This window comes from Pelecanus crispus, chromosome 1 (assembly GCF_030463565.1).
Source record: "Pelecanus crispus isolate bPelCri1 chromosome 1, bPelCri1.pri, whole genome shotgun sequence".
Lineage (NCBI taxonomy): Eukaryota > Metazoa > Chordata > Aves > Pelecaniformes > Pelecanidae > Pelecanus > Pelecanus crispus.
The window spans coordinates 167,824,986-167,849,478 of record NC_134643.1 but is presented as its reverse complement, the minus strand read 5'-3'; the positions used below and the strand labels follow the sequence as shown (position 1 = coordinate 167,849,478).

At 43.3% G+C, this 24,493-nt stretch overlaps 1 protein-coding gene across 1 annotated transcript in view; it reads left to right on the top strand.

Moving 5' to 3' along the window:
* The window catches only part of HS6ST3 (heparan sulfate 6-O-sulfotransferase 3), a 331,816-nt gene extending 321,517 nt beyond the window's left edge, over positions 1-10,299 (top strand). Inside the window, exon 2 of the mRNA XM_075724702.1 lies at positions 9,594-10,299. Within this exon, the coding sequence (XP_075580817.1) occupies positions 9,594-10,299 (706 nt within the window). The remainder of the gene's footprint in view (positions 1-9,593) is intronic.
* Positions 10,300-24,493: the final 14,194 nt, after the last annotated feature.

Below are 24,493 nucleotides of genomic sequence, written 5' to 3'. Positions count from 1 at the left end.
GCGATCGAAGTGTGACCCAAAGGTTTTGGGGGACTACAGTGTGGTCACTTCTGGCTTGTCTTATCAGAGGAGACAATAACAACTAGTTCAGCTTCGTAAAATGAAAGCCGAGAAGTGTGATTGCTCTCTGATCTCCAACTTAAATGCCATTTCTCCTTCTCTGATGTTGTATTTCTAATTTGCAGTGTTAGCCCAAGAACAACTGGATGTAAGTAGACCAAGACCAGGTTTAGTCTGGGAATGAGACTTGTTCCTAACCATGAGAAGCAACCTTCACAAGCTCTTTTCAATGGGAGCAATGGCATGAAAAGGATATTTCAAAAGGGGCTAGGATGTTTTATGAAGGGGATAATAGAGTGCTGTTATCTGTGCTGGCAGGGCAGGGCACTTTGATGGCTCTGGGAGCCTCCTTTTGCTAAATAAATCAGCAGACCATGTTTTCTGGGTACCTGAACATCCTTAGCTCTTACTACTGTGTATTTTCTTCACTGACAATGAGGCTGAGTTTCTGTACGTATTTAAATATAGTTAGATGCCTAATTTTTTGCTCTGTGTTTGAAAATTTATGCCTAAATCCTAAAGGCAACACATAGGAAAAACATATATTAGCTCAGAAAGCTCACACATATTCATATGCTGTTTGTGTGCATTTTCTAAAATACTGAGATTAAAACCATGGATAGCTACATCATTTCGTTAGTCTAGGAGCTGTTCGAGATCCAGACTTGATACCTGTGAACAGAATTAATTTCTTTAGGGACATGTAGTTGCTGCACTGTCCTCTCCAATTTCTAGAGACTCTATGTCGAACAAAGTGTCATTGAAATAAATATTCATGAAGTTGCTCAGTAATTCAGGGCATGCTGATTCAGAGTGTTATAGCCCTAGTTAAAATCATATACAAAAAAACCCAATCTCATAAAAGGCAAAGCATATTCCCTGTACTCTCTCGGGTAGCCAGGAAAGAGCGGGGGAGGACAGGTATGATCTAGTTGGCAAGTTGTTTCTGGATTGAAGTGTTTTCTGGCAGGACCGTACATTTGGTGACAGAAGACTGTGCACTGTCATGCAGAATCACAGAACCCCTGGGGCGGGAAGGGACCTCGGGAGGTCTCTAGTCCAACTCCCTGCTCAGAGCAGGGTCGCCACTGAGTGCAGATGGAGTTACTCAGGGCTCTGTCCAGTTGGGTCTTCAAAACCTCCAAGGATGGAGGGCACACAGCTTCTTCGGGCAAAGCTCTCCCAATGCTTAATTATTCTCATAGTGAAAATTATTTTCCCTGTATCCTCCCCTTTTTCAATTTATGACCATTGTATCTCATTATCCCACCGTGCACGTCAGTGAAGAGTCTGGCTCCATCTTCTCACTGACCTCCTCTTAGGTACTAGAAGGCTGCTGTTTGGTCCCTACCTAACATCTTAGACATGTCTTTGAAATACTTGTCACCTGTCATTCTTTAATCAGGTGTGGGACACATCTTCTCATCAACAGCCATGCAAAAAAATAAAATAGTGCTGTAAAGCTTTCCTGAGGTTTTTCTGATAGCATGGATACAGAACTTAATTTGATATTTCAGAGGATATTTAGGGAAAAAAAAAGGGCTTGCAATTTCTAAACACTAAAAAACAGGACTTTCACAATGAGTCCTAAAGCAACAGTTTAATGTAAAAGAAACTGAAGCGGGTGACAGGGAGTATCTCTGCTAGCATGCAACGAAATGTGAGGTTTCCCATTTCTTAAGTGCTTCCCAGCGCCCAAACACATTTCTCTTGCCTGTAACAGACTGTGTCTTCACAAGTAACTTCCTGAGCAACCACCTTCACTTTCCAGAACTAGAAATATAATCCTAGCTGTCTGACTCCAAGCCCTCCCCCTATCTCACTGATATACTGATATATCAGCAAGGACAACAAAATTATGGTAGGCTGGTGTTCTAACTGCTGGTTTGGAGATTTGTGTGAAATAATAAACAACTTAAAACTTCTGTTTACTTTGGGAATGCTCCAGCTCTACAAACATGCTTAGAAAGAGATATTGTAACGTGACTGGTGTGTATATATATATATATCATAGGTACAAAAAAATCATGAAATGGCGGTTTTCTGTAGTCACTTCTCACTCGTTACAAAATGTTACATTACTGATCAGTTTTCGAGGTTGGCCTGAAGGTTGTGCTCTATGAATACATCTGTGCAGGCAGGGAGCCTTTGACTCCAGGCATGGGGTTCACCTTACAGATGGAGACACCTGTACGTAGGTGCCTACAATGTAGATATCTCCAAGTTAGTGGGTATCTAAGCTCCCGTTGTGGTCAAGGTACACAGTCCAATGCATAGGGAACCTCTAAAGTGATACAGACCATGCCAGAGCTGGCACCTACCTTTGGCGAGCTGCATCACTCTCCAGACACACACCACTGCCTGTGTTGAGCAGCTCCCTGATGGCTTCAGAGGGTGTTTAGACATGTAGCTTCTATTTAGACCACTGCATTTAGATATCTTACCCTGGAAGTAGTGTCCAGTCCCTTCTCTGAGCAGGCTCAAAGTACAAGTTACATTTTTTTTTTTATTTAACTCCACTGAAGTCAATGGCAATTTCTCCTTTAACATGGAGAAACTGAACATCTATAGGACATTACAGCCACTGCTTTAAGTAAGCACAGTGCCATCATTGCAGTCAAAACCAGCCGAAGTGGTGGGTGCTCAGATCCTCTGAAAAAACAGCCAATTAAATGTTTTTTCTGCATGCTGAATGGGTGATGTATGTGATAAGACTGGATAAATGTTGATTTCTTAATGGTGACTGCTGTTCTTTCAGTAAAAGACTTGTAAAGAAACCCATGAAAACCTGAAATGACAGCTAATAATATTAAGGTTGCAAACTTCCATAAAATCATAGAATCATTTAGGTTGGAAAAGACCTTTAAGATCATCCAGTCCAACCATTAACCTAACATTACCAAGTCCACACTAAACCAATTAAGGGTAGACTAGACTAAACCATGTCCCCAAGTGCCATGTCTACCCATTTTTTGAATACTTCCAGGGATGGTGACTCCACCACCTCTCTGGGCAGCCTCTTCCAATGCTTGACCACCCTTTCCGTCAATAAATTTTTCCTAATATCCAATCTAAACCTCCCCTGATGCAGCTTGAGCCCATTTCCTCTTGTCCTATCGCTAACGACTTGGGAGAAGAGACCAACACCCACCTCACTACAACCTCCTTTCAGGAAGTTGTAGAGAGCAATAAGATCTCTCCTCAGCCTCCTCTTCTCCAGGCTAAACAACCCCAGTTCCCTCAGCCGCTCCTCATAAGGGCTGTGCTCCAGACCCTTCACCAGCTTTGTTGCCCTTCTCTGAACACGCTCCAGCACCTCAATGTCTTTCTTGTATTGAGGGGCCCAAAACTGGACACAGTATTCCAGGTGTGGCCTCACCAGCGCCGAGTACAGGGGGACAATCACCTCCCTGCTCCTGCTGGCCACACCATTCCTGATACAAGCCAGGATGCTGTTGGCCTTCTTGGCCACCTGGGCACACTGCTGGCTCATGTTCAGCCAGCTGTCATCCAACACCCCCAGGTCCTTTTCGGCCAGGCAGCTTTCCAGCCACTCTTCCCCAAGCCTGTAGCGTTGCATGGGGTTGTTGTGACACAAGTGCAGGACCTGGCACTTGGCCTTGTTGAATCTCATACAGTTGGCCTCGGCCCATCGATGCAGCCTGTCCAGGTCCCTCTGCAGGGCCTTCCTACCCTCAAGCAGATCAACACTCCCACCCAGTTTGGTGTCATCTGCAAACTTACTGAGGGTGCACTCAATGCCCTCATCCAGATCATTGATAAATAAACAAGGCTGGCCGCAAAACAGAGCCCTGGGGAACACTGCTCGTGACTGGTGTTCGTTTTGTAAAGGATGTCTTAGAAAACCATTCCCATCACAGTGGTCTAGCATCCTGCGACAGATGCTGAGCTTAAGAAACCTATGTGCTGTTGACTACATCATCTTCGCAAAAGTTTGTGGGTTAGCTAATGTTGATCTGTTTGGCTTGGTGGATAAGCTGTACATGCTTCCTGCAGCTGGATGGACATGCATCTAGTTTGTGCACTGTTTCATAGCTTTTTCTCTACAGTACTGTTGTTCTGAATGAGAAGTATACAGTCAGTTCTTGTTACACTGGGCAGGTTATCTGTAAATTGAGCACAGCATAGATGCAGTGACACTGCACAATAATGCTGCCAGCCATGAGCTGATTTATCTATCTGCATTACGCTAGGATGACTTCGACCAGTTCGGATCAGCCCAACAATATTTCTTTGCTTTCTGCCTCCCCCCACCACCCCTGTTGCATGCTCTTATTCCCCAATTGTTCATGTATTGCATTATCCTTATTTTTGTTTCGTTTACCCTCTTCTCCTCACCATTACCCATACTGACGATACTTCGCTGGAAGAGAGGTTGCTGATCCGTGGTTAATTCTGTTACTGCCTCTGAGAACTTGGGCTTCAGGATAAAACTGGGAAGCATAGGCTTTTGTTCACATAATGCAGATCCTTCTTAACCCTTCGTCTTGCCACAACCTCTGTCGTTAGCAGAAGCGTGCTGCCAGGTTGGCTTTTGCTGGGTATTTCAGACCTTTCCTTGGGAGCACACTCACTTCCAGGATTAAAGCTGCTAACTTTTTTTCTCAGCTTGGGTCATAAACTTGACCGAGGCTTTTATTTTCCCTGCTACCAGGAAGAAACAGAATGTGGATGGTTTTATGATGGACCTGGGTTTTTCAGTCTTTTTGGTTCTTCTTTCTTCTATTAGTGTCTTCCAAAATATTATCTGGTGACTCTTTTTCTCCCCCTCAAATATTCCTCCGTCTCCGCGTCAGCTGCTGTAAGTCGCTGTTCTCCTTTTATGAAGCTCATTGCTCTCTGCATGTCAGGTCCTTCTTCACGCTTTGAAAGAAGAGGGAGTAGCGTGTTTTTTCTCCTCTCTGAGCCTCTGAGAGAGCTGCCTGAGCTCTCCTTGTGCTGGCTGCTCCACACAAGAGTGGGAGCAACTGAGAAGATGCCATTTATCCTTCTTCCCCAGGAGGCCCTGCAGGATGTTTTTGTTCTTGATGTGTGGTGATCCTTCCCGTATTTAGCAAATCTCCCTCAGCTGGGACGTCTGTTCCATGGTGATAGAAGAGGCAAAATGCCCTGGTTTGGGATCACCTCCACTAACATCAGAGTCTGCTCCTCTGAAATTAATTTCTAAACCAGAGCAATACTATTGAAGGATTAATGTAAGATTACAGTATTTATATTAAAATACCTTATAATGTGAAAGAAATACATGTTCTTAGGTTATAACTAGAAGCTCGTTTTAGCTGTTCTAATAATTAAAGGTTTTCTTTGCCTAATGCTAATGAAGAGACTGGATTTCATTCCAGTGGGATGAGAACCTTCTGAATTCCCAAGTGCTTTTTAACTCTACCGTAAAGAGTAGTGTGCAGCCCACACTTCACACCAGTGCTTGTTTGGGATCTTGCATGGATTACTGAGCCTGACCATCATGGTGCTTAGCATCTGTCCAAAAAAGCAACCATCCTATAGTGGTGACTTCGATAACCCATTAAGTTCAGTACATTATGCTCAAAGGGGGATTTTTTTAATCTGGGGAAGTTGTATGAAGTTCCCTTTCAGGAGGAGCTAACATCGTGACTAGTGGGCTGGTGTTGTTATAAGGATTGTTTGAAATGTAATCTAAAGTGCTGGTACATGTCTATGTGTTTATATTGACAGTCACAAGATATGTTGGCAAATACACACTATGCATTTACTGTGATTTTTCTTTCATTGACAACTGCAGCTTATGGCCACATTCCCATGTAAATTTTTACACACACACATGCACGCACACGCTGATATAGATGTAATTTGTATGGGTTTTAATTAATTTGGAATGTTTTGTGTAAAACATCTCCTGACTGACGTGCCAGCGTATTCTGCTTGGCTAGCTTTTAAGCACTGAGGCTGTCTGTGACAGCAGTTTGAGTAATCGATGATGGGAGTCCGTTGAAATGAAGCCAGTAAGTCTGTGATGAGTTTGCTTTGTCAAACAGGGTAACAGAAGTTATTACTTAATTCTTGGCTGAGTATTTCCCACAGTGGATAGCTGTGGAGTTTAACATGGCCCGTAGGCACGAGCATGGGCGACACGAGGGGGTCATTAACACCGACAAGAACGAGTGCATGTCTGTCTTCAGAGTGGCTCAGGCATGTTCAATATACAGCTGACTTGATGCTCTCTTACTGAACAGTGAAGAGAAGGCCATCCCCAGTTGCACATTTTTATGAACTACTTTTTGTCTTTATTATGAGCTGACTCCTCAGCCATTCCTAGTGTGATTGCACACTGTGTGTTAGGCACTGAGAGCTCTGAAATGCTGCTATATTTAATCCATAAATGTCAACATTTGAAAACAATTTCCTAAGATAATTTTTATAATTTTCCAACTGAAACAAATGTGTGTGACCTCTGTATTTTTACTTATGTCATTATTCTAGAGACATGACATCCTTTTCCCTGAAAGAAAAATTTGTGCCACAACTGCTGCGCAGCATCCCCCAATCCTCTGCGTAGCTTTGTAGCAAGTGTCATTTGGACACGATCAGGTGGAAGAAATCTTAAGGTCTTCCAACCTCCAGTTGGTTAAAAGGGTGATGGAGAGTCACAAACAGAAGGCTAAACAGAAGGTTTTAAACCGTGAATGCGGTGGGGATGGCTGCGCTCTTACTTATTAGTGCTTTGGAAACTAAACGTGTATCAGGCTGCTGTTAAAGGTTGTCTGCCAGACAAAGAAGCTGTTCAGTTGGTAACACAAGAAGGCACAACTCTGAAAGATGTACAAACCAGAAGCAAATTAGTCAGGATAGCAAAAACAGATGCAGAAGACAGGTAGTTGCAAGGAGGAGCACCAACAGCCTGGCGAAAGTTGCTCAGCCAGTCTGCATAAGGGAAGTTGCGGATGTTATACAAAGACACGCTGTTCTCATTTCCCTGCATTTGCTTCGTACTCCTGTTTATTGCACATCAAACACATTTACATATCCAGGGATGAAATGGAAATGATTGATGCAAAGGAGGTATTTTTGTTAATTGTTGTTGCTCTGAGTCATGCCTGACTGGGACTGCTGGAGATGGGTGAGGAAAGACAGAACTATTATTAGAGGTATAAATAATTGTCAAGAGCAACTTTTAAACCCATCTGTTACCGCATATCAACATCCAAAATTATCCAAAGAGGGGAGGGGCAGCAATACAAGGACTAAGCCAACGCCAAGTCTCTGTGGATGTAGATGTTGGCAACTGCCTCTGAATCTTCGTTCATCTTTTTTCATTTCTGCTCCCTTGGAGCTTCAATCATTTTCTCTCACAACCCTATCAATGCCTGCTGGATGTTGCAACAGCAGTGTGTAACGCTCGGAGCTGATGCATGTTTGAGAGTTTGGCTGCTTTATCTCCACAACACTAGTGAAATGTGTCCACTTTTTGTGCCGTTAGTTGGAAAGCAATTCTTAATGTGCATGCAAGGTGAGATGGGCATCAATTTGAGAAGGGAACGCTGTGCTTGAAGAGCTTAAAGACAGTGCTTTCTGCAGTGGAGCTATACTGCAGAGCACACAGGAGAATTTCTGGTCCACTACTCTGCAAGAGTAGTGAAGAGGTATTTTAGAAATATCTGTGAATGGTTGCATCATCCTTGGGTTCACTGTTGATGTGGGCTGTGTAAGTAACTGATGTGGCTCAAAACAGCTGAAGTGCAGTTTGATCATGTGTGAGCAGCAACTGAAAAACCCAGGCCCCAAATTATTTTGGAAGTTTCATCCTTCAGAGTATCATCTGATGCTAACCCAAATCATGGCTTCCAATGCAAGTGGTAATGAAAATACATGCATGGCACTCCCTAGTTTTTATCATTCCACCTGTAACCCTTCTGCTGCAAAATAATTCTTGAAACAGCTGTTTCCATTAGATAATAGTTCAAAAAATGACCCTGCAGCAGAACATAGTCCATAGTTTGGCCTCATAACCTTATTACAGAAAATATATTATAGATCCTGTAGGTGGAGAACTCGGAATGACTAAGGAGAAGGCATTCAGCCTTTTTTCTTTTTGCTTTGTCTGCACTGGGGAAAATAAAAAAATGCATTTTCAGGCATACGTGGGGAAATACCTGTTTTTTATGACAAACCTGAATTTTATGGAGAAGCTACGGGGAATCTTTACTGGCAGAAAATGGGTGATACCTGAAAAAGAAGTGTAATTGTCTTGGAGATCATTAGGAGTTTTGAGATTTTTCATTTAACTGAAGTTAGCTCGTGTATGAGATGGCCCTCACAAAGTGTTGGTTTGTTTACAGGGTGACTTGTCTGCAGCAAGCTTGCCTCCTGCTTACTTCATCGTTCTCTAGGCTCAAGAAAGAGTACTGAGCTCAGTATTTTCTTAAGAACTCTTAGGGCTCATGATTTATTAATGTATTGTTTGCAGTCAGATGAGTCATGCAAACTCATGAGCCTATTTTTGTACCAGACCGTGTGTTAATTTTAGTCATGAATCTTCTGCTGGTTATTCTAGCTGACAGAAATCATAAGTATTTTGGTTGTGCTTTGTCTTTATGATATCATCCTGTAATTCAGGTGAGTTGTTATTGAATAAAACATTTCTCAGTAAAAAAACTCAATCTGTGAAAGCCTGCTTGACGCATACCCAATTGCAGTCCATTTCAGATTGCCATAAATAGATGTACAAACTGAATTCAGTAGCTAAAAGGTGAACTGACAGTGTGAGTCCTGCAGTTATTTTCTCTATTTCAAATCAATATTTCTTGGTGTCTCTTTTGTATTCTTGACAGGTGAGGTTGAATAATGATAATCTTTATATCAACAAATGCTTTTGTATTACACAATTATAACTAATTTCAATCAAGCACTTGTCATATGAATTAAGTCATATGAATGGATTTTGGGTCTCTCATTACCTTCACTCCAACCCATTTAATAATACGGTTCTTCTTAAGTAGGTGGCTCATGCCAGTCTTCCACTGGTGTTATTTTTAGCACCTGCAGCATCCACATGAAATTGCTCATGCTTCTCTTATATTCTGACCAAGTGCTGTATGGATTATTGTCTTGTGTATCTTGTGAGAAATGCACGTCTCAGTCCAGAAAAGAAGTGGCAAGTTTATATAAATCTCTTTTCCCACTGTTTCTGATATTACTGAGGGTTAGCATTTCAGAGTAGAGGGGAGTAAACTTCAGTTAATTGGCCTCTGCATAAAGTAACTACCACTGAACAGCTGATAGGTTAAAGTAATTCCTTTTCTGTGATAACTGCTTATTTCCTTTCATCTCTCTCTCTTTCTCCCAGTTTACCTGGTATTTTATTCACAGTATTTATGAAACTTTAAGCTTTTTACTGTCTCAGAAGCACTCATTTTAAGTGCCTGCTTTACACTGGAAAAAGTGAAGGGGGTGGTGGTGGCTGGTAATTGTTTTACTGGAGAATAAAAAAGTGAAATCCACTGAATGTTAAAACTGTGTTTAATGATATGTTTCAGGAACTTCTATTACATCACGATGCTGAGAGACCCGGTGTCACGGTACTTGAGTGAATGGAAGCATGTCCAGAGGGGTGCGACGTGGAAAACTTCTCTTCATATGTGCGATGGAAGAAGCCCAACACCAGACGAGCTGCCTACCTGTTACGAAGGAGATGACTGGTCTGGAGTCAGTTTACAGGAATTCATGGATTGTAGCTACAACTTGGCCAACAACCGCCAGGTGCGCATGCTGGCAGACCTCAGCCTGGTGGGATGCTACAACTTGACTTTTATGAATGAGAGTGAAAGAAATACGATTCTTCTCCAGAGCGCCAAGAACAATCTGAAAAATATGGCCTTCTTCGGCCTCACAGAATTTCAGAGGAAAACGCAGTATCTCTTTGAGAGGACATTCAACCTGAAATTCATTTCCCCATTCACCCAATTCAACGTTACGCGGGCCTCCAATGTGGACATTGGTGAGGATGTGCGGCAACGGATAGAGGAGCTGAATTTCTTGGACGTGCAGCTTTACGAATATGCGAAAGACCTGTTCCTGCAGCGCTTCCAGTACTCCAAGCAAGAGGAGCATCAGAAGAACAGGCTAAAGAGGCGAGAGGAGCGGCGGCTGCTGCGGGAGCAGAGAGCTCACCAGTGGCCAAGGGAAGAGGCAGCAGAAGTAACCATTACTGAAGATTATAATAGTCAGGTTGCAAGGTGGTGATGCTCCTCCATCTTGACTAACCGATGAGAGGATCAGAGAGTTTGTGCAACTTGGCTACCTGGGAATTAGCGAAGGAATGCCTACCGCTTTGGAAAATGAGGCTGCGTCTGACAATTACCCCTCCTTGTCTCCATTTTTCTTGGTTTCTGCCAGTGAGAAAAATTTATTTTTTTCTCAATAGGCATTAATTAGTGTTATTAAATGGCAGTAGAATAGATTCCTGTCAAGACTTCATTCAAAGACCTAAGCTATGAGGAAGCGTTGAAGAGAGAGCGTTAACAGATGTACCCTATACAATCGAGCTACCAAAACCTGTGCAGACATGAATGAAAAATTGAAACAAAAAAAATCTGGTTTGGTTCCTCTGTAACATGAGAGCTGGTTTATTTCATACTGTCCTTTGCAGTTGTAGTGTGTAGCTTTCTAGTGAATGAAATGGAGGAAAGCGTATTGCCCTTCAAACTTCTACATGCTGTGTTTTGATTAAGGGAAGAATTTGCTGAGGTAATTAAAAAAGACCTAGGAAATGTGGGATAGGGGCATCGCTTGTTCTGTTCTGTTCTGTTAGCCAGCAATCAGAGATGATTTATAAGTGAAGTGATGAGGGGGTTAGCTTATTTCTCCATGGATGTTCAGAGTATCGAGCCCAGCCAGGTAGCAGCCATCTTTCTGAGTGCGTGTGGCACAGAAAGCCTTGAGAAATGAGGTCCACGTGGGAGCTGGGCACACGTTGCAGAGATTATCTGGCTGGAGGCAATGAAATCAGCCTTCACATTCACAAAAGGTGAAGAGAGGCCAAGCAAACTACAGGGAAGAGGAAAGAGAGAGCAGGAAAAGCTTAAATATGAGAGTGACATTTTCCAGTTTTGCTGTAAAAGCCTGGAGATATATTGTCTGTGAAGGTAGGCAGGTTTATGATATTGTCTGTTAAAACACATTGATGCCAAGTGAATACAATTTAAATTGGTTTTCTCTCTAACTATGGTAGTGGCTAGAAAAAAAAATCAGCTTTCATTTTTATAGGATACTTAATGGATACGTGGAAAGTCTTGATATTTATTACTCTGTATGAAGATTCTTTGTAAATTTATTGTTTTCATGATGAGAGATCTGTATCTGTTTTTCTTCCTTGTCTAGAAAAAGATTCAATGGGTTCTTCCTCCACATGTTACATTCTTGTGGCTAAACTGCATCTATTTATTCCAAGATTTTATGTTGTTCCATTTGTAATAGTGAAATTTTAAAAAGAGGGTCCTGTGCACCATAGATCTTTTGAGAGAGTTTTTTTCCTTCTTCTAGCATAAATGTAAAGCTTTAGGAGGAAATTTCTCTAAGTGCCTCAACGTGGCTGCTAAATCAAGATGCTGAAAGTATATTATTGCATGCATGAATGGCTTTTACCTTACAGATTTGCTAACTAGAAATACCAGAGTACCTGATGTGGATGCACATTTCTCATTTATTTTCAAAATTCAAGGTTTTTATCCAGTCAGTAAAAAAAATAATGTGTTACAGAAAAAAGAAGCTGAATTTGAAAATTTGTCCCTTCATTTCCAAGTCTTTTTTTTTTTTAGCGGATGCTGTATCTTTTTTTCTTCTGACAATGCTATTGCTACTTACCTATGCAGAATATCAAAAATATGATCTGACGATCCTGTTGAGAGTTAATGCATACAATAATACATTAAACATGGAATATCATAACAGTTATTAAGAAGTGAAGAGGGCTACCGGGATGATGCCTCATTATCAATGTAGTTTATTAGCAATATGCTGCTTTACACCTGATTGTCAATGTGCTACTTTTGGGGTGAGTAGTGGTGTTTTTTGGTCTGTAATACCTGTTCCACTGGTGGATCCCGTGCATATCCTCCCACCTCCGCTTTCAGAAGGGAGAACACAGGACTGCAGATCATTATTCTCCTGCCCAAGCATGGCAGTCCACCTTAGAGAAGAGTGAGGAGCTCTCTAGACTCCCTGGACGGTACCACTTGGATCCCCATCACCTGGAAGAGGTGCTCAGACACCTCGCTCGCATAAGGACACCCACCTTCAGAGATTTAAATGGAAATGTTTGCAGTCTAGGACTGAAGCTCACTCTGCATGGCTGCAGGAGGGTGAGGCCGTGAAGAGCTAAGCCTGACGGGTATTACTGCACCTTTAGCGCAGTGCGGGTAATTTGCAGCAAGCTGCCATCTTGCCCGCTGGCAACAGGGCTTCAGGCTGGGCTGGCCCTGGCCCTGCGGAGGGAAGGAGCTTTCCAGCTGGTGATGCAGGGATGATGGGGAGCTGCTGCATCTCCCCATTCCCGGGCCCATTGCTGCGTCAGCAAGACAGGGGAAGGATGCCTTTGGCACCCTATACGCCGTGTCCAGGATTTGCAGGTGCGCTCCTTGTTTCCGTGAGTGCAGGGGGCTGTGGGTGCTGGGGGAGCCCCGAAGGACACCCCGGCAGAGGCAGAGGTGGGGTGGGCAGTGGTGCGGGGCGTGCAGGAGAGGCAGGGCTGGCAGGCAGGGCGGGGGGGCTTGGCAGGAGCAGGGCCGCACAGGAGAGAAGCCAGCCACATTGGAGGAAAGACGCAAGGCCAAATTCACATCAAGGGGGAAGATAAGCGAGGAAGTAGAATCAGTCCCAGCCCATCTTTTGTTGTAAAGCATCCCTTCTTTTTGCTCCTAAGCACGAAAAAAGGGTCCCTTTCCTTGCGTCCCTGCCTCTTTCCCCAGCAGGCCACCTCTCTGCATCGCTCACTGCAATGGGGGCCTCGTTTTTCATTTGGAAAATGCAGTGTTGTCTTTTCAGGGGAGAGGAGAGAGAGCTCAGAAATTGTTCCCTGCAGCCTCACCAGTGACTGTAAGTATCAGTTTTAGCTGTCTAAGCACACCAACTGTTCTCCAGACTATTCCTTCTGCCTGACACAAAACAAAGGCTGATGAGGAAAATCGAAGCAGTCTTTGGGTGGTTTACATTAGCTTTAATAGTTTGGCAATACCTTAATGCCATGCCTAACCTTTTCGTCAGTCATTTCCCAGGAGACAAGATTAGGGTCCTGAAGAGCTGCTAATGTGCTGTAGCATCTATGTTAATGGGATTTGCTTTAACGCTTGGGATTTAGTTAAAATTGAAGTTGGTTTGTTGGGGTTGTTTTCCCTGGAGCCTGTGTAGCAGATAGCCCTGGTTGTGCAGGAGTAGTTGAGGGGGGGGGTAGCCAGCAGCTGAGATCTTGCCCAGAGCCCCCCGGGACTGAAGGATCCCGCACCTCCTTCCCCAGCTCCAGCAGCAGATCCAGCAAACTCGCTGCGCCAACAATACTGTTTTTCTTCACAGAATTTCCTGGCACATGAAGAATAAAGCAGATTGCAAATACTTTCAGGCTGACTTCTAAGACACAGGCTTGCAGCTTTTTTCCTCTTGGGCACTGCGCTCGAAATAACATAACGCAAAAGCAAAATAAAGGCCCTGGTTCATATCTCTGTTACTCCAGGTTTTCGTTGCTCTGACAGCATGGACTTCACTGTAATTACACTGGCTCATGTAAGATTGGAGCGTAGCGTGTTTCTTTCAAAACCTTTGTGAGAAACAACTCTATAGGATTTCTGTCCATCTTCCTGGCATTATTTTGTTGCTTAAACAAGGCAATTTGGCTTCTGCTACTGTGGTGTGGAAACAGATCTCATTCTTTTGTCATGGAGATGTACTTGCTAATCTTTCCCATCGCATCCTCAGCACTGGCTGCTTTTCCAGTTATAACTCATTGTAGGCTTGGAGCAGACAGAGAAACATGCTGTGTCATTAAAACTTGTTCCTGGTAATTCAATGTCTAGTCCAAGAACTCAGCCTATTGCCTATGGGCCATACTTTATTAAGGAATGAAAATTTGTCCTCTCTTCCCCACTCATCAGTGCTAATGATAAAAAGGTTTTTCACCATGGGGAAAGAAAAAACACTGTTTCTGATGTTGCGTATTCTTCACTGCAGTTGTGTTAATAGTGAGGCTGCGATAGTCTTGCTAGGGCTTCTACCCAATATGCAGTAGTTATTTGCAGTTCGCTAAAAACAGAAGTACAGAACAAAGAAGTGATGGCAGTCAGATCCAGAGCCAAACTTCCTAATTCCAACATATACATTCAACCAAACAAAATGGCAGGTCACATCACCTTTGCATCTGGAGGTGTTTCAGATTTGACATCCACTACTAAACCAGGAGGTTTCTCCAGTTGGCCTTCTTGTCGACACATGCTTCCTTCTGCACTAGTGGGTTCTTGTTTCCCACCTGCAGTCTTGTATCAGTTATGAGCACTGATGTTATAAAACTTATCTCACTGACACTTTTTTCCTTCCATTACTGTTCCCCTGATATATGTGAAATTACTCTTTTTTAGTCTGGGATAAAGAATATCTTTTTTCCAGGCTGGTGGAGACTACCCTGTACAAGATGAACAATCACAATAAAATCTGCTGGAGCAGATCGCTGTATCCTCCCTATATGTGGCAAAAGCATACTCGGAAAAGGTACCCAGTTTGCACTGAAACACTTCTTTCAGTTTGGTTCTTGTAATACTTTCTTTGTTGATATTTTGTGGAGGGAAATGGGTTCCATAGCCTACCATGTCCTTGGCTCTCTTCTTGGCCATATCGCTAGCTCTGTGATTTCAAATAAATGTTGGAAGTGAAAAAAAAAAAAATCAAGAGTTCCCATCAGTTGCCATATTTAAGATGAAAGGGTAAATTAATAGGCTGTAAATTACTTTATTCTTTAGGAATTTTCCTTCTGTTTATGTGCAATAATGTGTGTGAACTCTGCGACTAAGAGATTGTATTGTGAGTAACCATATCTACTTTTCCTATTTACAAGATAGTTTGTAGACCTAGGGATTTTCATTGATGTAAAGCACAATTTAATGAATTATTTAATGTGTTTAACCATTGTGATGTCAAAAGCAATCGTTTTCATATATTTATTTGTTGGTGGTTTTCTGTAAAATGATGCTCATTGAGAAATCTGTTAAAAATGAAGAAGTTTTGTTGAATATTGTTGGGTCCATGAATTACTTATGAGCAACGAATAAACATTGTTTGCGTTTTTGAAACTCTAAAGGTTCCATCTTATCTACATAGCCATAAAAATGACTAAAAATGCTTCTGCCAGGCCAGTTTCAAGCATTAGTAAAGATCCGCCGTGATCGTAATTATGTTTTTTTTAACAAAATGTATATGGAGGAAAAGCATGTTGATACAACTTACTGTTTAATTATGTTGGGACCCAATACCAAATCTTTTGATTCCAATTGACTTTGGTGGGCTTTATCTCAGATTGAATTAAGACAGGAGATTTGAGACTTGAATAGTCACCAGCACTAATACAAGTGACCCCAGTGTCAGAACTTCCATACTTGGATTGAACTAAGTATGCAAATAGTGGTAGTGAATTCATTGGACTTAATTTCTACTCCAGCGGGACGGAGGACCAGTCCAAACTGTCAGGATAATTTCATGAGCTGCTGTGGGAAAGGATGAAAAGTTGCAGTCTTGTTGCCACACTGTTAGCCTCGTATACATGTCCTTATATTTTCTGAGGGTGCTTGGGAGGAGCTGATTGCTTATTCACCCATACTATTTCATGTAAGTGCATGAATACAGTGAACTAGGACAGGGATGAGAGCATGGAGGAGCATGGACAGTTTGAGTAAGGAGGAAACATTGACCGCTTTTTTACAGAGTAACTGAGGCCCTCTGTTTAGTCTGCTCCTTCCGAGAGCAGTCCAGGCCCTTTTTCCATGACTATTTTATCAGACCAAAACTTTTTCACATTTCTCAATTTTCCTAACAACAAGCCTTGCAGACATGCCACATCCCTGGAGGTGAGTCTTGTTAAAAGAGAGTCTTGTTAAAATTTGCCATGCTGTGGCAAATTAGGATGTAATGACCATGACCAACCCCTTTTTGATCAAAGTTGACTGACCTCTGCTAAGTGCTGTGGAAAGTTATATTAATGGTTAAAAAATATATATAGTCTGCATGAGAAATTACTCTTGGGACACAACAAAGACAGCATTTGACGAGGGTAGCAGAAGAAAGGAAGCTCTCAAAGGTTCTGGTTAGTTTTGTTTTCTTAATCGTTCTTCACAGCATATTAGACTCAAATAGCTACTGTTTAAAAAGCACCATTGTAAGCAGGGGCTGTTTGAGCCTATAGGAATCAGTACCTCTCTAGAGTTTATTTTCACATTAGTCTCCCTTTTTTTTATTTCTTTAGCTCCATTCCCTTCAACACTGAATTCATCTGTACTGCTGGTTTGCTCTTGAAGTCTCCATATATGAAGACTGGGGTAGGTCTGTGTGTTAGGAAGTGTTTTGATGGTCTACAGCTTGATGATGGTGATGAAAGACTCGAGTGTTTATGGGTAAGAATCAGGGGAAAGGCCAACAAGGCAGATATCATGGTGGGAGTCTGTTATAGACCACCCAACCAGGATGAAGAGGCAGACAAAATATTCTATAAGCAGCTGGGAGAATTCTCAGAATCGCTAGCCCTTGTTCTCATGGGGGACTTCAACTTACCACGTTTGCTGGAAATAGAATACAGCGGAGAAGAAACCGTCTAGGAGGTTCCTGGAGCGTGTGGAAGACAACTTCCTGACACAGGTGGTGAGTGAGCCAACTAGGGAAGGCGCCCCACTGGACCTGTTGTTTGTGAACAGAGAAGGACTTGTGGGTGATGTGGTGGTTGGAGGCTGTCTTGGGCACAGCGATCATGAAATGATAAGAGTCTTTGATTCTGGGAGAAGTAAGGAGAAGGGTCAGCAGAACTGCTACCTTGGACTTCCAGAGGGCAGACTTCAGCCTGTTTTAGGGGCCTGGTTGAGAGAGTCCCTTGGGAGGCAGTCCTGAAGGGCAAAGGACTCCAGGAAGACTGGACATTCTTCAAGAAGGAAATCTTAAAAGCGCAGGAGCAGGCCATCCCCATGTGCCAAAAGACGAGCCGTCGGTGAAGGTGGTGAAGAAGACTGGCCTGGCTGAACAGAGCTTTGGCTGGTACTCAGGAAAAAAAGGAGAGTTTATGACCTTTGGAAGAAGGGGCAGGCAACTCAGGAGGACTGCAAGGATGTCATGAGGTTATGCAGGGAGACAATTAGAAGGGCAAAGCCTAATGAGAACTTAATCTGGCTACTGTCATAAATGACAATAAAAAATGTTTCTATAAATACATTAACAACAAAAGGAGGGCAAAAGATAATCTCCATCCTCTAGTGGATGCGGGGCAAAACTCAGTGACAAAGGCTGAGGAAAAGGCTGAGGTACTTAATGCCTTCTTTGGCTCAGTCTTTAATAGTGAGACCAGTTGTTCTCGGGGTATGCAGCCCCCTGAGCTGGAAGACAGGGACAGGGAGCAGAACGAAGCCCCCATAATCTAAGGGGAAATGGTTAGTGACCTGCTGCACCACTTAAGACACACACAAGTCTATGGGGCCGGATGGGATCCACCCAAGGGCACTGAGGGAGCTGGCAGAAGTACTCACCAAGCCACTTTCAATCCTTTATCAGCAGTCCTGGCAAACTGGGGAGGTCCCAGTTGACTGCAGGTTAGCAAATGTGATGCCCATCTACAAGAAGGGCCGGAACAAGGATCTGGGGAACTACAGGCCTGACAGTCTGACCTCAATGCCAGGGAAGGTTATGGAGCAGATCATCTTGAGTGCCATCACACGGCACATACAGGACAGCCAGGCAATCAGGCCCAGTCAGCATGGGTTTATGAAAGGCAGGTCCTGCTTGACCAACCTGATGTCCTTCTATGACAAGGTGGCCCGCTTAATGGATGAGGGAAAGGCCGTGGATGTTGTCTGCCTGGACTTGAGGAAAGCCTTTGACACTGTTTCCCACAGCATTGTCCTGGAGAAACTGGCTGCTCATGACTTGGATAGGTGTACTCTTTGCTGGGTAAAAACTTGGCTGGATGACCAGGCCCAAAGACTTCTGATGAATGGAGTTAAATCCAGTTGGCAGCTGGTCACAAGTAGTGTTCCCCAGAGCTCAGTATTGGGGCCAGGTCTGTTTAATATCTTTATCAATGATCTGGACAAGGGAGTCAAGTGCACCCTCAGTAAGTTTGCAGATGACACCAGATTGGGCGGGAGTGTTGATCTGCTTGTGGGTAGGAAGGCCCTGCAGAGGGATCTGGACAGGCTGCATCGATGGGCTGAGGCCAGTTGTATGAGGTTCAACAAGGCCAAGTGCTGGGTCCTGCACTTCAGTCACAAAAACCCTATGCAACGCTACAGGCTTGGGGAGGAGTGGCTGGAAAGCTGCCTGGCCGAAAAGGACCTGGGGGTGTTGGTAGACAGCTGGCTGAACATGAGCCAGCAGTGTGCCCAGGTGGCCCGGAAGGCCAACAGCATCCTGGCTTGTATCAGGAATAGTGTGGCCAGCAGGACTAGGGAAGTAATTGTCCCCTTGTACTCGGCACTGTTGAGGCTGCAGTTCAGTTTTGGGTCCCTCAATACAAGAAAGACATTGAGGTGCTGGAGCGTGTTCAGAGAAGGGCAACAAAGCTGGTGAAGGGTCTAGGGAACAATTCTTATGAGGAGCGGCTGAGGGAACTGGGGTTGTTTAGCCTGGAGAAGAGGAGGCTGAAGGGAGACCTCATCGCTCTCTACAAGTACCTGAAAGGAGGTTGTAGCGAGGTGGATGTCAGTCTCTTTTCCCAAGTAACAGGCAGTAGGAAAGATGAAACAGCTTCAAGTTGCACCAGGGGAGGTTTGGATTGGATACTAGGAAAAATTTCTTCACTGAAGGGTATATCATGCATTGGAACAGGCTTCCCAAGGAAGTGGTTGAGTCCCCATCCCTGGAGGTATTTAAGAGACACGTAGATGTGGCACTTGGGGACATGGTTTAGTGGTGGACTTGGCAGTGTTAGGTTTACAGTTGGACTTGATGATCTTAAGGGTCTTTTCCAACCTAAATGATTCTATGATTTTATGATTCTGTATATGTATATGTATATGCATCTGGACTATTAATATATCAGAGAACCTTATGATCAGGTTAATAGTCATGAAGAACTAAGTACAATTATATATATGCCTTGCAACAGGACTGTTTTAGATAACCTTTTGTAGCCACTTTTAGTGCTATTAATGAAATCCCCACTGCAAGTTTCTATTTTCATGCCACCCATACCTATGTTAGTATTTAACATTTGGGGAAGCAAAAGGGTTGGAGGACTTCATAATCTCCAGATTTCTTTAGATTGTGGTGGTAGTATCTCATTGCTTGCTTGGTTGCTGCTGTGAAACAAGCTTAGTTCCTGGGAGACAGATGTCAGCCTCTGGAAACTCATACTATTGTTTGAAACCAAACCCCCAGAAGCTTATGGCTGAGCAGGCATGAAGGCTGGATCCTGACAGTGAAGGCCAGATGGCACGAGGAGTTCATATTACTGGGGAGCAATTCAGGCTGCTAAACAGAATCATCCAGTGCCATTTATGGTGCTCTGAAGTTGTCCACCTGACCTTCAGCTGCTGCTCCAGAAGGATGCAGATCTCAGAATAGATGCTTTGTCATATACGTAAACCCTGTGCAGATGTCTCAGATACCTGCAGATCTCCGAACAACAGTCTCTCTCCTCACGACTTATGGTTAGGAACCCAAATAGCTCTCACAGTGTTTGTAGCATTTGGGGGCATCACTTGAGACAATCTGCAAGCTGAGAGTCCATCATCATCACTGGCTGTGAGCGCAAAATTAAATGCACTGCAGGGCAGTGTGAGTGATGGAGGAGCAAAATGAATGTTGTTACATTTCTGGGTCCTGCACTCAGGTGAAAGCAGTTATGAAGCAGGGGCAGCAAGATGGTAAATGAAATAAATGTCCGTATTGCTGATAAATATTACTATATAGCAAAAGGAGAAATGTATTTTGCCACCAGAAGACAGATAATTTTTTTCCACATACATGGTTACATTTCAAGAAATGCATCAGAAAATTGTACTGTAATGTGCAGTTTATGGTACAGTTAAAAGCAAGAATGAGACTCAGCATTGCTGAACTGTATTACGTACAGCTGGAGAAAGGCTTTTCATTCGCATTTATTTCTATTTTACCTACAGAGGCTATACAAAATGTGACACCTTTCAGCATTTCCTAAGAAGAAATTTGTGAGTATGCCCCTAAAATTCTGAATATTAGCAAGTGAGATTAGACAATATGGAGGTAAGTCAATGACTTATAAATCTTACTGTCCTGTAAAAGCACAGAGTGCTGAGAACGTGTAACAGAGAGAATAAATAAGGCCTGTCTTACTCAGACAAGGGGGCTACGGCAGGAGTTTGTCCACTGGGTAAGCAGCTCACCACTTCACTGTGAAACATATTGAGACTCCTTTCACATACGTAGAGGTCAGCTGGCAGCCAATATCCTCGTGCAACTGCTGGGGACCTCCTTACAGGCAATGGAGGCAAATGCACTTTCAGGGCACAAGCATCTGGCCTGCTTCAGACATCTACAATGGGGTAAGAAGAATCTCATCCCAGAAATGGTTCCTTCCCCTCTCTGTTCATAAACAAGGGGAAACAATCCCCAAATGTAGTTTAGAGAAGGCAGAGCCTTGACTGTGCCAGAGGATGAGGGGGCAGCACTTCACTTTTGGAAAGACTGCACTTGAAATGGAAGTAAGGCTTCCAAGTGGATAGGTCTAGAGATGTCTGAAGATGCAACAAAGACCAGAGGGGGAGAACTGAGACCGAGAGAGCTGATCTGAGCACCCTCTGTACAAAGATGATTGAAACCACTGTAATGAGTGAGATAGCAAAGAAATAGGAGAGAAGTGGGGAGGCGTGCAAGCATCAGAGAGCTGAAGAGACACCCACTGCAAAAGGCTAGCGTGGGTGTGAAGATCCCCTGAAAAATCTGCTTAGCTATGCAAATTTCAAGGAAATAATTGGCAGTTGATTTTGGTGGATTTTTGTCTTAGAAATCTTTATACTGAGTATTTAATGTATCCTCCGGCCCAGCATCTTAAGGCAGTGTCTTCAGGGACATACAAACCCACATGTGCTCTGCCAAAAGCAGGCAAGGTCACCCAGCAGTCCATCTGGGATTTCAATTCCATGGCGTGACATCCAAGTGAAAAACAAGCAGCCCTCTATTGCCACACAGACATGCAGGGGCCAAGCGATGTCTCCCTTTGTCTATGGCAAGTTCAGTGTCAGGTTTGCTGCTTCAACTGTGAGACTGGAAATCTGGGACTGGTGATGCTTACGATAAGCATCACCAGCATTGTCCATATCTGACAATGTCACAGCTACGGAAGCGAAAATGTTTCTGACTAACAGGATGCAGGAATATGCATGCTAGTAAATGGCTGGATGTTATGTAGGAAAAATAAAACAACCCTAGGTGGAATCCCTCAGCAACGGACCAAAATAAAAATTTACCATTACTATAATTAACATTGCAATCTGACTGGCTTGCAGATGCGTGATGTTCCGGTCAGGACAGGGTTCCAGCAAAGACATAATGTGAAAATAAACACTGTCAAGAAAGCATGAATGTTTTGGAAGACTTTAATGCTTCACAGCTCCAGGTGTGGTCCCGGAGAGTGGCTAATATGTGTGTGTGTGCGCGCTTGTGTCTGCATGCCCACATGTGCACACACATAGTGTCTGTCAAAATGGCACTGCTGGCCACTTGCATACAGTTTGGGTTGATTCCTAAACACTAGACCCGTATGCTTTGGATTCGCAGTCATGAGAACTGGAATTTGGATTCCCAGTCAGAGAGCCCAGCCATGCATCTGCCTTTCTTTTGGGGGATACTTTATGTAATGACCAGATACAGAGAAATGGTCCTCCATCCAGCACAAACTGCTGAGAGCAGGAGCTTTTCCTCACCTGCAGTATTGTCAACAGCTCAGCGATGGCTTGCTAGCTTGAGAGCGTCCATGCACCAGATGGAGCCTCTTGAGCTTTCTGTTCTGTCTCTACTCTTTTTATATGCTTGGTGGTGGTAGCAAATGGTTATGCAGAACATTTCTAAGACAGTACTTTCTTCAGAGATGAAGGTAGAATAAGAAATACTAAATCCCTTCCCCAGTCCCCCACCATTCTTGGGCATGCTGTAGGTTTTTTGTGAACGCCTTCTCAGGGACTAATGCTTCTTCCAGCGAATTCTTTCCTCTGCATCAAGCTGCTTTTATGAACCACGGAGCAAGTCCCTATCTCAAGTTAGTTTCTTTGGACCTCAGCTGGTCTCACAGCTTTCCTTGCTTTCTCTCTCTCGCTTTGTGAGTCCCTTTGACTTCTGATATGCTCACACAAGCACTTAGTTCCCGTGGCTATCCATGAACTGGGAGCTCTTCTCAGCTTCTGGCTCCCAGCTCAATACTGGGGGGGGGGGGCATAAGCATACCCTTGCCCCCTCCAAGCATCCTGCTCTCGACCCAAAGAAAACAAGAGCAGATGGGTTAAATGGGAGCTACGGCCACCCCAGTTGTAGTGAGTCATGCGGTGACCAAGACTTCAGGATGTGGCCCCAGCACTGACCATCTAAATTACACAATCAAATGATTACTCAGCTGTACATTTGTGAGAATTAAATGGCAAATAAATGAGTTGCAGTTTATGAAAGGTTTAGATAAACAATCATAGGGTGTTTCATCTTCTATTTGGATCAATTGGGCAGCTAGCTCAGCAGATCATGGGCTGAATTTAAACTTCTTCTGGGTCTGAGCCAGGCTTCTCTTTGCCAGATTTTGTTTTAAAGAAGCATCTTTGTTTATAAGCTCCGAGCAGAATTTATCAGTCAACATTGTTTATGCCACATTTAAACCTATTTAAAATAAATCACAAAATGGAGTAAGTATCTGAAGGAATGACTGTGTAGAAAATATGTATTTCTGGTACTTCTGGGCAAAATATGCACTCTTGTTGAGTCATAATGGTCCCAGGCTTCGGAAATGTAGGCAGTAGTAGAGGGTGATTCATCTCCTGAAACACCTACCTAAACCAGGACATACTAATCTGCCTTTTTATTTCTGTGTACTACAAAGGGAAGTAAACTGAAGAAATCTAAAGCAGATGAATTGCATCTGTAGACTCTTATTTATCTGCTTTGATGCCATGCCGACTGGACAAACCCAAGCTACAGTGATGTCTTTAATGTAACTGAGAAATCTCCCTGGCTCATCTCCCTCTGCCAACAACATCCTATGAACAAAACTATAAAGATTTACATTAAAAACAGGTTTTAGAAGAGTTGAACTAGGGCCAACTAGACCTGCATCCTCTCTCTGATAGTGGCCCAAGTGGCTTCTTCTAAGAGCAGGAAAGCATATATATATATATATATATATATATGATCAATTGCCTCCTAGCTGTCAGTCATTTTCAGTCATTTCACTTCTTGACCAAATTTAGCACCTCCGAATTTAACAGGGCTTTTCATGTGCTTTTCTTCTTCTGTGAATTTACCCAGTTGCTCCTTGAACTTAAGTATTAACTTCTAGTACCTTTTAGCTTAACTGTGATGAAAGTTTGATGAACACAACAGGAAACTATTTCTTTTTGATTGTTTTGAGTTGGACACCTTCTAGTTTCATTTAAGCATGCCTAGTTCTTACATTAGAAGAGATACTGAACAACATGTCCCTGCTCATCTTCGTGCAACTCCCGATTTCATGGTTCTGTATCATTTGTATCTCTCTCCTCTGTGTCTGTACCAGGTGGAAGAGCGTAAGACTGTTCAGAAAGCATCCATGTCTTTGATTATCCTGGTTGAGCTTGCCTGCAGCATTTCTCATTCTGCTACACCTGGTTTTGGAGATGGGAGGACCAGGGCTGCCCACAGTACTCGATACACAAGCACACCAAGGATTTGTATGGTGAATAGGAGTGATGTTTTCCATGTTGTTTACTGTTCTTTTCATAATATTTCCTAGAATTCAGCTTTGGATTTTTCTGACCAGTTCTGAGCATAAATCTGACATTTCCATAAAATTATCTATTCTAATGGCAAGATCTCATTTCTAAGCAGCAATAGTCAACTCAGAACTCAGCACAGTGTATGGAAAGTTAAGATGGGTTTTTCTGCCCCATGTGCCTCACTTTGCATTTATCTAAGGTGAATTTCATCTGTCATTTTATTGGCGTCACTCTGTGTTGTCAGGGTCTTCTGCAATTCACACTCAGCCCTTGTC